Consider the following 13684-nt stretch of genomic DNA (forward strand, 5'->3'; position numbering starts at 1 on the left):
TATTGGTCTATAGTTTTCTATTTTAGTATTGTCTTTACCTGACTTTGGTATCAGGGATATGTTTACTTCATAGGATGAGTCTGGGAGTATTCAGTTTTTTTTCCTGTTTTCTGAAATATTTTATTTAGAGTTGGTGACAGGTCTTCTCTGAATGTTTGATAAAATTTACTGGTAAAACCATCTGGTCCAGGGCTTTTTATAGTTGGAATTGTGGGGTTTTTAAAAAAAATTTATTATATTTTTGTGTGTATACTGTCAAATCAGATCTGACTGGCACAGGAGGAGATTGCCCCTCCTTCTCCAGCAGAGCATCTGGTGGATTCAAACCATGTACGTCTGGGATTGCAGTGCGGCTTCTTGGCACTAGGCCACCAGAGTTCCTTATATAGTTGGAATTTTTGATAGAATCTTTTGAGTTTCTCTTTTGTAATGGGTCTGTTCAGATGTTCTACTGAAGTGTGTCCGATTGGATGAGTTGTCAGTTTCTATGTATCTGTCCATTTCTTCAAGGTTTTCATATTTATTTGAGTATAGTTTTTCATAAAATTCCACTATTAATGTTTTATTTGATTGGTTCTGTTGTAACATCGTCCCTTTCTGTCTTTTTTTCTCTCTTTTGTTAGCTTTGCTAATGATTTGTTGAATTTATTGACCTTTCCAACGAACCAACTCTTGGTCTGATTGATAGTTGTTTTTCTATTTTCTACTGCTCTTACTTCTGCCCTAATTTTTATAATTTCCTTTGTTTTAGAGGTTGCCAGGTTTTCTTGCTGTTTTTTTCTATTTGTTGGAGATGTTGGGTTAAATAATCTAGTATCATTCTTTCTTCCCTTTGATGTGTTTACTTATTGTTATGAATTAACCTCTAAGTACTGCTTTGCCTGTTTCCCACAGGTTTTGGCAAGTTGTGTTTTCATTCTCATTTGTTTCAAGAAACTTTTCAATTTCATTTTTTATTTCTTCTATTACCCACTCCTGTTTAAGCAATGTGATGTTCAGCTTCCAAGTGTATGGGGGTTTTTTTTTCTCCTTCATCCAGATTTTGCTTCTAATTTTGTAGCATTATGGCCTGAGAAAAATGCCTTGTATTACCTTTTTTCCCCTTTGTATTATCTTGATGTTTTTTAATTTATTGAGGCTTGTTTTGTGACCTAAAATATTGGTTGATGGTGTAGTTTAATTCTTCAGGATCTTTGTTGAGCTTCTTTCTGATAGTTCTTTCTTTTCTTGAGAGTGGTATATTGAAGTGTGCTATTACTATTATGGTTTTGCCTTTTTTTTTTCCAGTTCTGTTAACCTTTGTGTATTTTGCAGCTCTGTCGTTTGGTGCATAGATATTTATGGTATGTCTTCTTGTTCTTTTGACACGTTAAGCATTTCATAGTATCCTTTCTTGTCCTTTGTGATGGTTTTTATGCTGAAATCTATATCAGAGGTTAATATTGCCACTTGCTTTTTTCTGGTTGCCATTTACTTAGTATATTTTTTCCTTTCTTTTTATTCTTAGTCTGTTCTTATTTTCCCTTTTCATCTGTGTCACTTGTAGACAGCATATTGATGAGTTTTGGGATTTTTTTTTTATCCAGGCCCTTACTCTTACTCTCTTCACTGGTGCATTTAAACCATTCACATTCAGTGTAATTATTGAGAGGCAAGATTTTATTGCTATCATTTTGTTGGATTCTTTTTTTGTGTGGTTTCTAGTTACTTTGATCTATACTCCTTCCTATGGCATCTCTGTAAGAAGGACTTCCTTTAGTATTTCCTGCAACAGTGTCTTGATTTTACAGACTCCCTTCATTTCTGCATTTCTGAGGATATCTTGATCTCTCTGTCACATTTAATGGACAGTTTTTTCTGGATAAAGTATTCTTGGTTAACAGTTAAGTTCTTTGAGTGTTTGATATATGTCATTCCACAGTTTTCTTGCTCACCTGGTTTCTGGTAAGAAATCAGTACCTAATCTTATTTGCTCTCCTTTCTAGGTTACTCTTCGTTTTTCTCTAACTGCAGAATTCTCTCCTTGTCCTTGATTCTGGCAAATTTGACTGTGTTTGACTATGTTTGACTATGACCTTGGTGTTTTTAGGGATTTATTATATGTGAGGTTTGTTCAGCTACTTACATATATATATATATTCTCTCCTCCTTCATGATACCTGAAAAGTTTACTTCTAATAACTCTTTCACAACTTTCTCTTGTTTTTTGGTTTTGGTTTTTAGGTTGGTTTTTTTTTTCCTTCTTCCTGTTCTAGAATTCTGTGTATGATGTCCATTATTAACTATTATTCATATAGGCTATCTTCATTTTCCTTTTTGATTCTGCTCTTTGTTCTAGTAGAGCAATACTAAGAGCTCTATATTCTGTTTGTTGATTATGTGCTCCAACTCTTCATTTCTGCTCATATGTGCCTTTAACGTGTTGACAACTTAAGAGACACTGGTCCAAATATTCTGGATTGCTATTTCTTGTTTTTCTAGTGTTTCTAATGCCTCATTTGTTTTATCTGCATTGTCTTGAGTTTTTGTTGTTTTGGGTTGGGTTGGTGGGGTTAGCCCCCACCGCCTTGTTCAGTTATTCTTAACTTTTGCTTTGGGAATCCTACAATTCTTTGAGTTTTTCTTTCACCCATTGAAAATACTCGATCATTGTTCTTTTGAATTCTGTGTCATATGTTCCATCAGACTTTCTAGCTTCAAGAAATCCATTGATCTGTGTTTTGATGGAGCTCCCTGATTAAGACAAACTAGGAAGCAGGATGGGCCATCTACTTCCTAAATAACAGGCCTTTGAGAACACTGTGAACACTAACAGAATGAGGATAGTTATAGTAGTGTAGTGATAAAAGAATTAGTTAATAGTAAATCTTTTGACCATTTTTTGTTGAAGAAACATGACTTCCTGTTTTTAATAGCTGCTTTGTTTTTAATTTAGGTCCTTCAAGCATGATGTGAAAGGAAATGCTCGAGCCATGATGAAACTGATGAACAGTGCTGAAAGTGCAAAGCATTCTTTGTCAACATTGGGCAGTGCCAATTGTTTCCTTGACTCATTATATGAAGGTCAGGATTTTGATTGCAATGTTTCAAGGTAAAATTGAAGTTCAAAAACCTAAAAAAAAATCCAAGCGTGTTCATATTTAAGTAGTTTTCTCATGTAGGTATTTTTTGTTTGATATTTACTAAGCCATCTATGAAAGCTTTGCTATCGTGTCTCTTCTTTTGGAGCCCAGTCTTGTCATTTGTTTGCCATTTATTTTATGTCTAAAAAGGTAGTGTGTGAAAAAGATATCCTAGTTCTTTTAAAGAAAGCTGAGGTGAGATTTTCAGATTATCTCTTAATAAATTGTTGTCTCTGCTCTATTTCCTCTAATTCTTTGCTAAAACTTGATTGGACCTTGCACATGTTTCAATGACTGTTTATTGTAATTCAGTATTAATTGGCAGACCGTATTCTCAGTACTTTATATGCTTATAAATTCACTGAATCCACATAACAATCCTGAGAGGTAGATGCTATTAATATCCTTATTTTATTCATAATGAAGCTGAAACATGGAGAGGCTCCCTTAATTGCTCAGGGTCACATAGCTAGTAAGTAGTGGTCTTAGGATTCAGTCCTAGCCAGCTTGACTCAAGAATTCATTCTCCTTGACCAACACATTATACTGAAGGTGTTATATTTCTTGGTTTTATTTGCTCTGTCATCTATAGTCAGTATGTTAAATTTTAATCTCTTATGACTTAGCAAACACTGATTATGTGCATAACATTGTTTTTAATACCATGCTCTAAATAGTCCACAACAATGCTTACATGATTGCATCTTTACCCACAAAGTCCAAAAGGAGGACTTGTCCTGTTCTATGTTTTTAACAGTAGCTACCATTAGGTAAGCCAGTTGCTATCATTTCTGACTCATGGTAACTCATGTGTTGCACAATAGAACTGTGCTCCATAAAGTTTTCAAGGCACTGTGACCTTTCAGAAGTAGATCTCCAGGCTAAGCCATTAACACAACCATTGTTATTGTTAAGCACTCTCGAGGAGGAACCACTCAGAGCTGAATTCTCCAATGCATTTTTCAGAGGCAGTTTATCACATCAGAGGAGACTGCCCATCCTTCTCCCACGAAGTAGCTGGTATATTTGAACCATGTACCTTTGTGATTACAGAGCAGCTTCTTAGCATTAGGCTAACTCTATTAATCATGCTGAGTGAAATAACTCACTCATATAAGGACAAATACTGCATAAGAGAACTACTGTGAAAATAGAATAACTGAGCAAAATATGTACAAATGTTTAAAAGGAGAAGAGGCGCAGAAAAAGGCGAAGCAGTGGTAGCGAGTAGGGGGGATAAGCAACTGAAGGAATGTTGTTGTTGTTGTTGTTAAGTGCCGTTGAGTGGGAGGCGACTCATAGCGACCCTATGAACAAAAGACTTTCATTCTTTCTCCAGGTTCATAGGGTTTCCAGAGGCAAGCTATTACAGAAATAAATGCCACTCCTGCTTCCAAGCTTGTTTTAATCGGGGTGGCACCACAGCAACCATGAGTTACCTCTGTACAGCAAGTGGACATACCAGGGTTATACGACCTAGAAGAATGTTTCACCAAAAACAAGTAAAGGCAGGCCTGAGGGCTGCGGATTAGAGTCACCCACCTTTAGCTTGGGAGCATGACTTTCTGTCTGCCAGGCCAACTGAGCTCCCTTTATGCTGTCATTGTTGTTGCTGCTGTTGTTGTTAAATGCTGTCGAGTCGGAGGTGATGCATAGCGATCCTGTACAGCTAAGGAAAGTTTTAATGAGGACTTGAAAAGATGAGGTGATAATAGATACAGATCAACAGTAATTAGTTACATAAAATACACTATATGTATGATTGATTTTATACAAACCAATAAAGGGAAAAAATTTAACACCATAATGGGCAGTCTCTTCCCTTGAAACTTAAAGCCTCTGAAAAACCTGCTGAAGTGTCAGCTATGAGTTGGTTCTGACTCAACAGCATATACCACCACCACTACCATCTGAAAACTCAATCATGGGTTTTTTAATAGAGTACAATAGCCACTCGCCACATCTGGCTACTTTAATTAATTAAAAATAAGTAAGATTGCGCTAGCCACAGGTTCATGTATTCAATTGTTATATGTATTCATGTCTTGCAGAGAGTTTATTGAATAGAACTGCTCTACCTTTTGTTGTTATTAAGTGCCGTCTCGTCACCTGAAACTCATAGTGACCCTATGAACAGTAGCTCTGAATCCTGCCCTATCCTGAGCCAGTCTCACTGACTCCAAAACACCTCCCCCCCACCCCCCATTATCTCAGTTACTTTGTCAATCCATATCATCCTGGGTCTTCCTGTCTTGCACTGTCCCTCCAAGAATGATATCCTTCTCTGAAGACTTCCTCTCCAGGCAACATTTATTAAAACTATATCCCCAAAATCAGAAAAGTTACTAAGTAGAAATGTCTTTCTAGACAGAATATCTATTTCTCTTGTATTTCCAGAATTCCTAACTTACTTAAGTTTGCAACCAAGTATTTGGTATATGTTTGTTAATATCAGTAATTAAGAAGAAAGAAAATAGAACTTTGTTATTTTCCTGGAAAAATGTTTCTTTTATCACAAAGATTTCTACCAGTTAAATATCTATAGATAGCACAAATGTGTGTTTAAATGTCACTTTTTCATGAGCATACATCGTAAATTATATGATAGAACTTAAGCTTCTTAGGCAGTGGAAAAGAGCTAAGCTATATCATAATCTAGAGTGTAGACAGACATTTTAGAACTTAGATGTAAAAATAGCAAAAAATTTTTACATTTTCTAAGGTCAATATATTTATTGAGTATTTATTCTTAGATTATTTTGAAAATTATCAGTAGAACCTGGAGAAAGGATGAAAGTTATACAGGTGTCCAGGACTTTCACTCATAGGGTCGCTGTAAGTCGCCTGCGACTTGACGGCACTTAACGTCAGTAGAACAAGGATTAGGCTAGCATCTAAATTTATTAAATATCTTTATAAATTTATAAATAAATAAATTAGGCTTCTCCTTTCCTCTCATATTATATTGTTGTTGTGAACCGTCAAGTTGGAACTGACCGATAGCTGACCCTCCAGTGGGTTTTCAGAGGCAGTTAATCACACAGGAGGAGATTGCCCGTCCTTCTCTCCTGCAGAGCAGCTTGTGGAGTAAAACTGCGTACCTTCAGAATTGCAGCACAGTTTATTATCACTAGGCCACAGAGTTCCATGATTCTTAAGGAAACATCGTTTTAGGTGTTAGCATTAGTCTTCACAAGAAGGTCTCGTTTGATTTTACTAATAAGCCTTTTTCTCTTTATTTCTTATTTGTATATGTGTGTATACAGAGCAAGATTTGAACTCCTCTGTTCTCCACTCTTTAATAAATGTATAGAAGCAATCAGAGAACTCTTAGGACAAAATGGATTTACGGCAGATGATATCAATAAGGTAATAAATTAATATAGTTTCCTTGTTTACTTAGCTTCTCTTATTTGTTTTTACAGAGTAATTGGCCTTGGGTCTCTTAATGGTGGTTTTTAATAAGAGCACTAATCTTATGAGTTAAAAACTCAAGAAAACCCTCAGAAATTCATATTGCTGTCATGAGGGCACAGAACCATGAGAATTTCTCTGAAAGGGCCAGAGGAGTGAGACTAGCACAGCCCCTCACTGCCCCAGAGGGGAAGGCAGATAACAAGCCCATAGCCCAACCCCATGATGACTCTAAAGCCCCACCAGCAGCAAGAGGTTTGTTATTCATTATCAGCTCCCCATTGTGGTACTGAGGATGGGGTTTATTAGGAAAGGGAAGTTGGAGTTTGGGGGAGGCAAAGAATATCTCACAATACAAATTTACCACAACAGTCGTAAGGCACAGTTTCTCAATTGGTCCAGGCTCTGGTTTCATTTCAGAGTCAAATCCAAATTATCCAGCAAGGTTTATCAACGTTAATAGTCAGCTTCTCCTTCAAGTAGCTGGAAAGAACAGCAAAAACCTTTAACTGTGTCCAGCACAGATGCAAGAAGTCTCACGTCACACCTTGCCACAGTTTCTTCACAGCAATGCCAGTCTCCGTGAACAGGGTCTCACTCACCAGGGTCTTGCCACCACAAGCCTTGCTTACCCCAAGTCTTCCTGCTCAGTGTGGGAAGCACTCCCACAGCTGATGCTGATTTGCAAGACCATGTATCTGCAGTAAGGTAGCTGGAGACCAGAGGGGATTAACTAATGGCTTTTTAAAAGCCACTTTTCAGGCTAACACCACAACCTATAATAGATTTTCAAAAGTTGTAAATCATATGGGAGAATATTGCCCATCTTTCTCCCTCGGAGCAGCTAGTAGATTTGAACTGCTTGTTTTTGGATTGGCTGTGCACCTCTTTACCCACTAGGCCACAGAGCTGTCATTCAGTCACGTCACTAAAAGGTGATCTCAGCAAAACCTGAACGTGGTGTGAATCCACTAAGCTGCTTCTCTGGAGTTTGTCAGCGTGATAGTCTCTGTGAATTTTTTTTGATCAGTCCTGTTTCATTTCTGTTTGCTTTTTCTTTTTTTAATTAAGTATATAATTTCTATTCATTTTACTCTCATTCTATTGAGAACAATATCTGAGGCCCTGGCGATGCATTTTTTTTATATTTTACTTAATTTTTTTATAATTACTTTTAGATTTAGCATAGGAAATAGTCCTTTGGTACTGAAATACTATTTCTACAATTGTAATCAGTAAAGAAAATTAAGCTTAGATTAATGTCTCATAAACTAATAGCTACTTATATTCCATTTCCTTGTCCCCTGTCCCCCAAAATTTTCTCCCCAGTCCATTTTTATAAATGTGAACAAACACTGATATTTGAATCCTTACTATGTGCCAGGCTCTGTTTCTAAGTGTTTTCTATTAACACTTGGAATGCTCACCAGTAACTGCATGAGGTAGTCCCATCTACAAGTGAAGCCTTTGTAGCAGATTGATCATGTGATTGGCTATGGTTCAGTCCACTAACTGCTCCACAGGAGAAAGACTTAGCTGTCTGCTTCCCCAAAGTCTTGCAGAGTTGGAAAACCTATGAGGGTTGCAGTGAGTCAAAATTGAGAGTATTGTAAAGATTCCCTCCCTGTCCTAAATTAGAGGATGGTCAAGTGCTCAGGTCCTTACAAAATGAATTGTGTACGTTTTCCTTACTTCAGGTATTCTGAACTAATACATAATATACATGTAGTTCCTGTAAAGATTTCTTACATGCTTATACTCAACTTTGTATTATCTTTTAAGTTTTTCATTTTGTGTGGCGCTCTGATGGCCTAGTGAGTAGGGAATTACCAGCACAGAAGTGGGTGGTTTGAATACAACATCTGCTCATTGGGAAAAAAGATGAACAATCTCTCTTGGGATTTCCAGCCACTGAAAATCAGAGACAGGGTCACCTATGGGGCAGTTTCATCTTGACTGCAGTGTGAAGGAGGCTTTTTGATACTAAATTTAGACCTTTAAAATTTAAATTAAAACTAGAGGAAGGCCCTCTATGAGGTGGATTGAGTCAGTGACTGGGATAATTGGGATGGGAGTGTCAGAGACAGTGCGATTGGCACAAGAGAGAGCGGAGTTTAGGGCTGTTGTAAATAGGGTCGCTATGAGTCGCAGGCAACTCGACGGCACATAACAACAACAACATTTTTTTTTCTTTTAGCTTTTCTGCCTTTCCTAGTCTAGGTTTGGCAGATGTTTTTATTATTTGTTCCAATGACCATTTTCCATCAAACACATTCCTTAGATAATTTTTTTCCCTATTTCTCCTTTCTAATTAGTTTATTTCTTATCATCTCACCCTTTCTTTCCACCCCCCTCAGAATTTCCAGGACACTTCCCCCCAGGATATTTTTTAAGAATTTTCTAAAATCTTAAATTGAATTCTAGCTCAGTTATTTCATTTACAAGTTTCTTTAAAAAAATTTGCTTGTATAATTTTACCTTACTAATAGCTTTGCTTTTATTCCACAGCTTTGATAGACTATGTCCCCATTTTTTAACTTTCACAATAAGATGTAGTACTTTGTATTTTTATCTCTGTTGGTTAACTTCATGTTGAGTTTGTGGGGTTTTTTTCCCATTTCCAAGTAGTTAAAAGGTTTGCTTTTTATCAGCAGTTTTATAAAATGCAGCTGACATTGTAGTTGAAAAGCTCTTGATAAAATTTTATTTATATTTGAAACATACATTTTTTTCAATTAAAATTTAGGTTTGCAAAAGAAACCGCACACTGTAGGCTTGATGTTTAAATAATTAATTGAAATAAAAACTTACTGCCTACTGCATTAATAGTAGCGTTACCATTTTTTACCCCTTTAAATTAAAACCTTCGAAAAGCCATAACTTTCCAGGGTTCTTTTTTGAGGGTTGTTTTTTTTTTTTCATAATACATCAATTGTTTACTAAAGTACTTTGATATTGAGTCTGTCAAATATGGAAGAGAAGACCGTATTTTACAATTTTGTTCGTATGGAATTTAACGTAAAATCATAACATTTTTTGAGAAGTTCTCTTAGTTGATAAGTAAAACATTACTTCTCCCTGAAACAGACCTTTCAATAAACAAAACCTTTTTGTTATGGTGGTGTTTTTGTGTCCTTTATGCTTTCACCTGGATATTGATATGATAGACCTCATCATTTCATGCCTAGTGTTAAAAAGTGTAAGTTTTATATGTTGGCCCTTTCCCCTATCCCACTGAGCTTTTAAAGCATCTTTTAAAAGGCTGTTAAGGATGCACACCCATGTTTATTGTGGCTTTGTTTGCAATAGCAAAGAGCTGGAAACAACCCAAGGGCCCATCAACAAACGAATGGATAGGGAAACTTTGGTATATTTACACAATAGGATACTATGCAGCACTGAAAAGCAAGGAACTCATGAAGTATTAAATAAAAGGTTTGAAGCCCCTCTACAGCTATTGACATTTATCAAAGTTCATAGGATTTCTGGAGGTGTGTTATTTAGGAAGTGGATGCCACTTGTTTATTGCTATTTTCCTTTAATGGGTAATATGTACTACCTGTGCAACTGTTCTGTATTTTTATGCCCATAGAATCATAAATGGATGATTTGATGAGGGATTTAAACAATATTATATACAATTATTAAATGATCACCAATTTAATTGATGATATGGTACTAGAAGCTTAATATGTCATTATTTTCCTCAAAATTATTATTCCATATTAAGAGCAAATAGTTTTAAAATAGGGAGATTGGCAGTATTTATTTTGCTATAAAAATACTGTAAGAATTGCTTAAACATTTTTTTTAAATATTGGAATCATTTAGAAAATATCTGTTTCTATTGAAATTTAGGTTTAGAATAAAACATTTCATTTCCTATTCTAATGTGTTATTTGAAGTTAATCCTCCATATTCATAGTATTAACCATGAACTACAATATATGTTGCTTTACTGTATATTCTAATACGTGATGATATTTCTTATTTTAAGAAAAGAAATAATGTAAAAAAAAATTTTATAATCCAAGGCTTTGTTATGTATTTTATAGTAAGAAAGCAAGAATTCTCAGCCTATTTTTAATTTTTAGTAAATAACAATTTTCCTGTAAGTGAAAGTTTGACAATTATTTTTCTTTTCTAGGTTGTCCTTTGTGGAGGATCTTCTCGAATCCCAAGGCTACAGCAGCTGATTAAAGACCTTTTTCCATCTGTAGAACTTCTAAATTCTATTCCTCCTGATGAAGTTATCCCTATTGGTGCAGCCATAGAAGCAGGGATTCTTATTGGGAATGAAAACTTTTTAGTGGAAGAGTCTCTTGTGATAGAATGTTCATCCAAAGATATTTTGATGAAGGTATGATTAGTCTTTCTACGCTTTTCCATAAAAATACTACAAATTAATTTTCATCGATGCCATGTTTTTACTTTAAATCTTGGTTTCCTGGTTAAATTTTTAAATTCAAATTGAAATTTTACTTTTAATGAGCATCTTATGTGCTTTTAGTTAATATTCATCCAGTATTTTAGTTTCCTAATATTCTTTGACATCAAGTCAGAACAGATTCATGACTGACCCCCAGACATGGTTTTCAGAGGCAGTAAATCATACAAAAGGAGATTGTGCCTTATGGATTCAAACCTCGTGCCTGTGGCTGGCAGGACATCTCTTTACTCACTAGGTCACCAGAGCTCCTTCATCTCTTAATAACATTAAAATGAATGATAATTTTAATCATAAACTTTTAATAGAATTTTGTTTATTAAATAGAGTTTACTTATTAAAAATAAACTTTTAAAATAAAGTAGGTTGGGATTAGGAATTACTTCTGTTGTCTTCTCTTTTCCTATCTGTAGTTTTGAGATTATCAACAAGGAATACATTAACTATTTCATTCTAAATGCAGTACATTTATAATATGAGTTTGTTTTGTTTTTTTTTTTAAAGATTGCAAAGATAAATACCAAAGTATATGTTATATTCTGGCTTTTTAGGGAGTGGATGAATCGGGAGCCAATAGGTTCACAGTACTGTTTCCATCTGGAACTCCTTTGCCAGCTCGAAGACAACATACATTACAAGCCCCCGGAAGTATATCTTCAGTATGCCTTGAACTTTATGAATCTGAGGGGAAAGATTCAGCAAAAGAAGAAAACAAGTTTGCCCAGGTGATTATACAAAATTAGACTTATAATTCAATCACATAAAACTGTTTAGCTTTTCCTTCAGGATTAGTTTTAGTGTAATATCCCAATTAAACCGTATATGGATATCTGACACATTTTATAAGTGGATTAGTAATTTTTGAAAAGGAAAGAAATCGGCCATTCAGTTTGAAAGCATTGTGGAAGAAATAACAATCAGTTACAATATGTATTTATACCACTCTGTGCTTTTTACTCACCTTGAGAACAAGGTAAGTGGAAAGAAAGGAACATGTTCATTGCCATTGTTTGCTAAATGCCAGGAATGACCTGATGATGTTAAGAGATAAACATTATCCTCATTTTATAGATGATTAAGACACAGGCTCGAATACCTTCAGAGGTAGCATTTATTCTCAGGTTGGCTTTACTCATAGCTTCATGCTCTTTGTACTTTAGTATGCTACTTCTGATACATGGTAAGTTTTATATCCCTCATCAGAATCTCCTGGAATGTTTTTTCAGAATGCCGTATGTGTATTTCATAACATGTAATCCTCTGACTCCTTTAAATAAAAAGTGCAAAGCAGAGTCATGTTGCTTATGTAGAAATATTCTTAAGAAATATCAAATCTCTACACACACACACACACACACACACAAGGACTGTGGAACAATATTGTCAGTATGATGACATATGTATTTAACAAGATTGGGAGGCAGAGTATGTGAAAAAGTACTGTTTGGGTGGTGATGGTGGTGGTGGTGGTTAAGTGCCACCGAGTTGAGTATGACTTACAGTGACACAATAAACAACAGATCTGAACCCTATCCTATCTTGTCCTGGCCTCATGATCTCTAGTACACTTGAGCACATTGCTGCAGTCACTGTCAGTCACCTGGTTGAGGGTCCTCCTCTTCTTCACCATCCCTCCACCTTCCCAAGCATGATGGCCCTCTCCAAGGAGCAACCTCTCCTAGCAACATGCTAAAAATATGTGAGATGAAGCTTCATCATCTTTGCCTCCAATGCTGCATCTTCTCCAAGACACATCTGTTTGTTCTATTGGCAGCCCATAGGTTCTTCATTCAGCACTCTTCTTCAAAACCACAGTTCAAAGGCATCAGTAATTATTCTGTCATCCTTAGTCCTTGTCCAGCTTCTGGCAGCATAGCAAGTGTCTGAAAAGAATCAGATGCACCATTGTCCTCAAACTGACATCTTTGCCTCTCAATGATTTGGAGAAATCCCTGACTGCAAAATTCCCAGCCCAATACCTCCTGATCCTCCTACTGTATTTGCTGGTACCAAGTATTTAGGTAGATGTGCATTTTTAGATATTCACAGATGTATACAAAAAATATCTATACATATTTGAATCCTATTCTAGACATTTAGTGGCAAGAAGCTGCAACTACAATCCCAGAGGTGCACGGTTCGAATCCACCAGATGCTCTGCCGGGGAAGGAGGGGCAATCTCCTCCTGCACCAGTCAGATCTGATTTGACAGTACACGCACACAAAAATGATTAAAAGAAAAGAAAAGAAATATAAAACGTAGGCTGGAATTACTTGTATAATAGGCCCTCAGTGTCCACAGATGCCCTATCTATTGATCCAAACAACTCTGGATCAAAAATGGGAAAAATAAAGCAATTAAGGGATCAGAAAAATGGCATTTGGGGCTAAGAGGCAGCAGAGTGCTATTTACAGCATTTACATTGCATCAAGTATTAATTAGTACTGTAGAAATGATTTAAAGTATATGGCAAGCTATTGATTTTATGCAAATACTATCCCAGTTCATGTGAGAGACCTGAGCACCACTTTTGGAATTTGGTGTCCAGCAGGTTCCTAGATTCCAATCCCTCATGGATACTGAAGAACAAATACATAGTTAAAAGTAGTTAACAAAAGAAACTCTCTTATGGGTGGGTTTTGTCTTTTTTTATTTACATAGAAAAGTCTGAAACTAGCCTATAGTATATGGTTATCTTGG

General features: G+C 35.9%; 1 protein-coding gene across 1 annotated transcript in view; it reads left to right on the top strand.

Moving 5' to 3' along the window:
• HSPA14 (heat shock 70kDa protein 14) overlaps positions 1–13684 on the top strand; it is a 39985-nt gene that overhangs the window by 20953 nt on the left and 5348 nt on the right. The window contains exons 9-12 of the mRNA XM_006894282.1: positions 2936–3091; positions 6389–6491; positions 10684–10896; positions 11535–11708. Of these exons, the coding sequence (XP_006894344.1) occupies positions 2936–3091; positions 6389–6491; positions 10684–10896; positions 11535–11708 (646 nt within the window). The remainder of the gene's footprint in view (positions 1–2935; positions 3092–6388; positions 6492–10683; positions 10897–11534; positions 11709–13684) is intronic.

Source organism: Elephantulus edwardii, unplaced genomic scaffold (genome assembly GCF_000299155.1).
Source record: "Elephantulus edwardii isolate Elephantulus edwardi_28Jun2011 unplaced genomic scaffold, EleEdw1.0 scaffold00139, whole genome shotgun sequence".
NCBI classification, from domain to species: domain Eukaryota; kingdom Metazoa; phylum Chordata; class Mammalia; order Macroscelidea; family Macroscelididae; genus Elephantulus; species Elephantulus edwardii.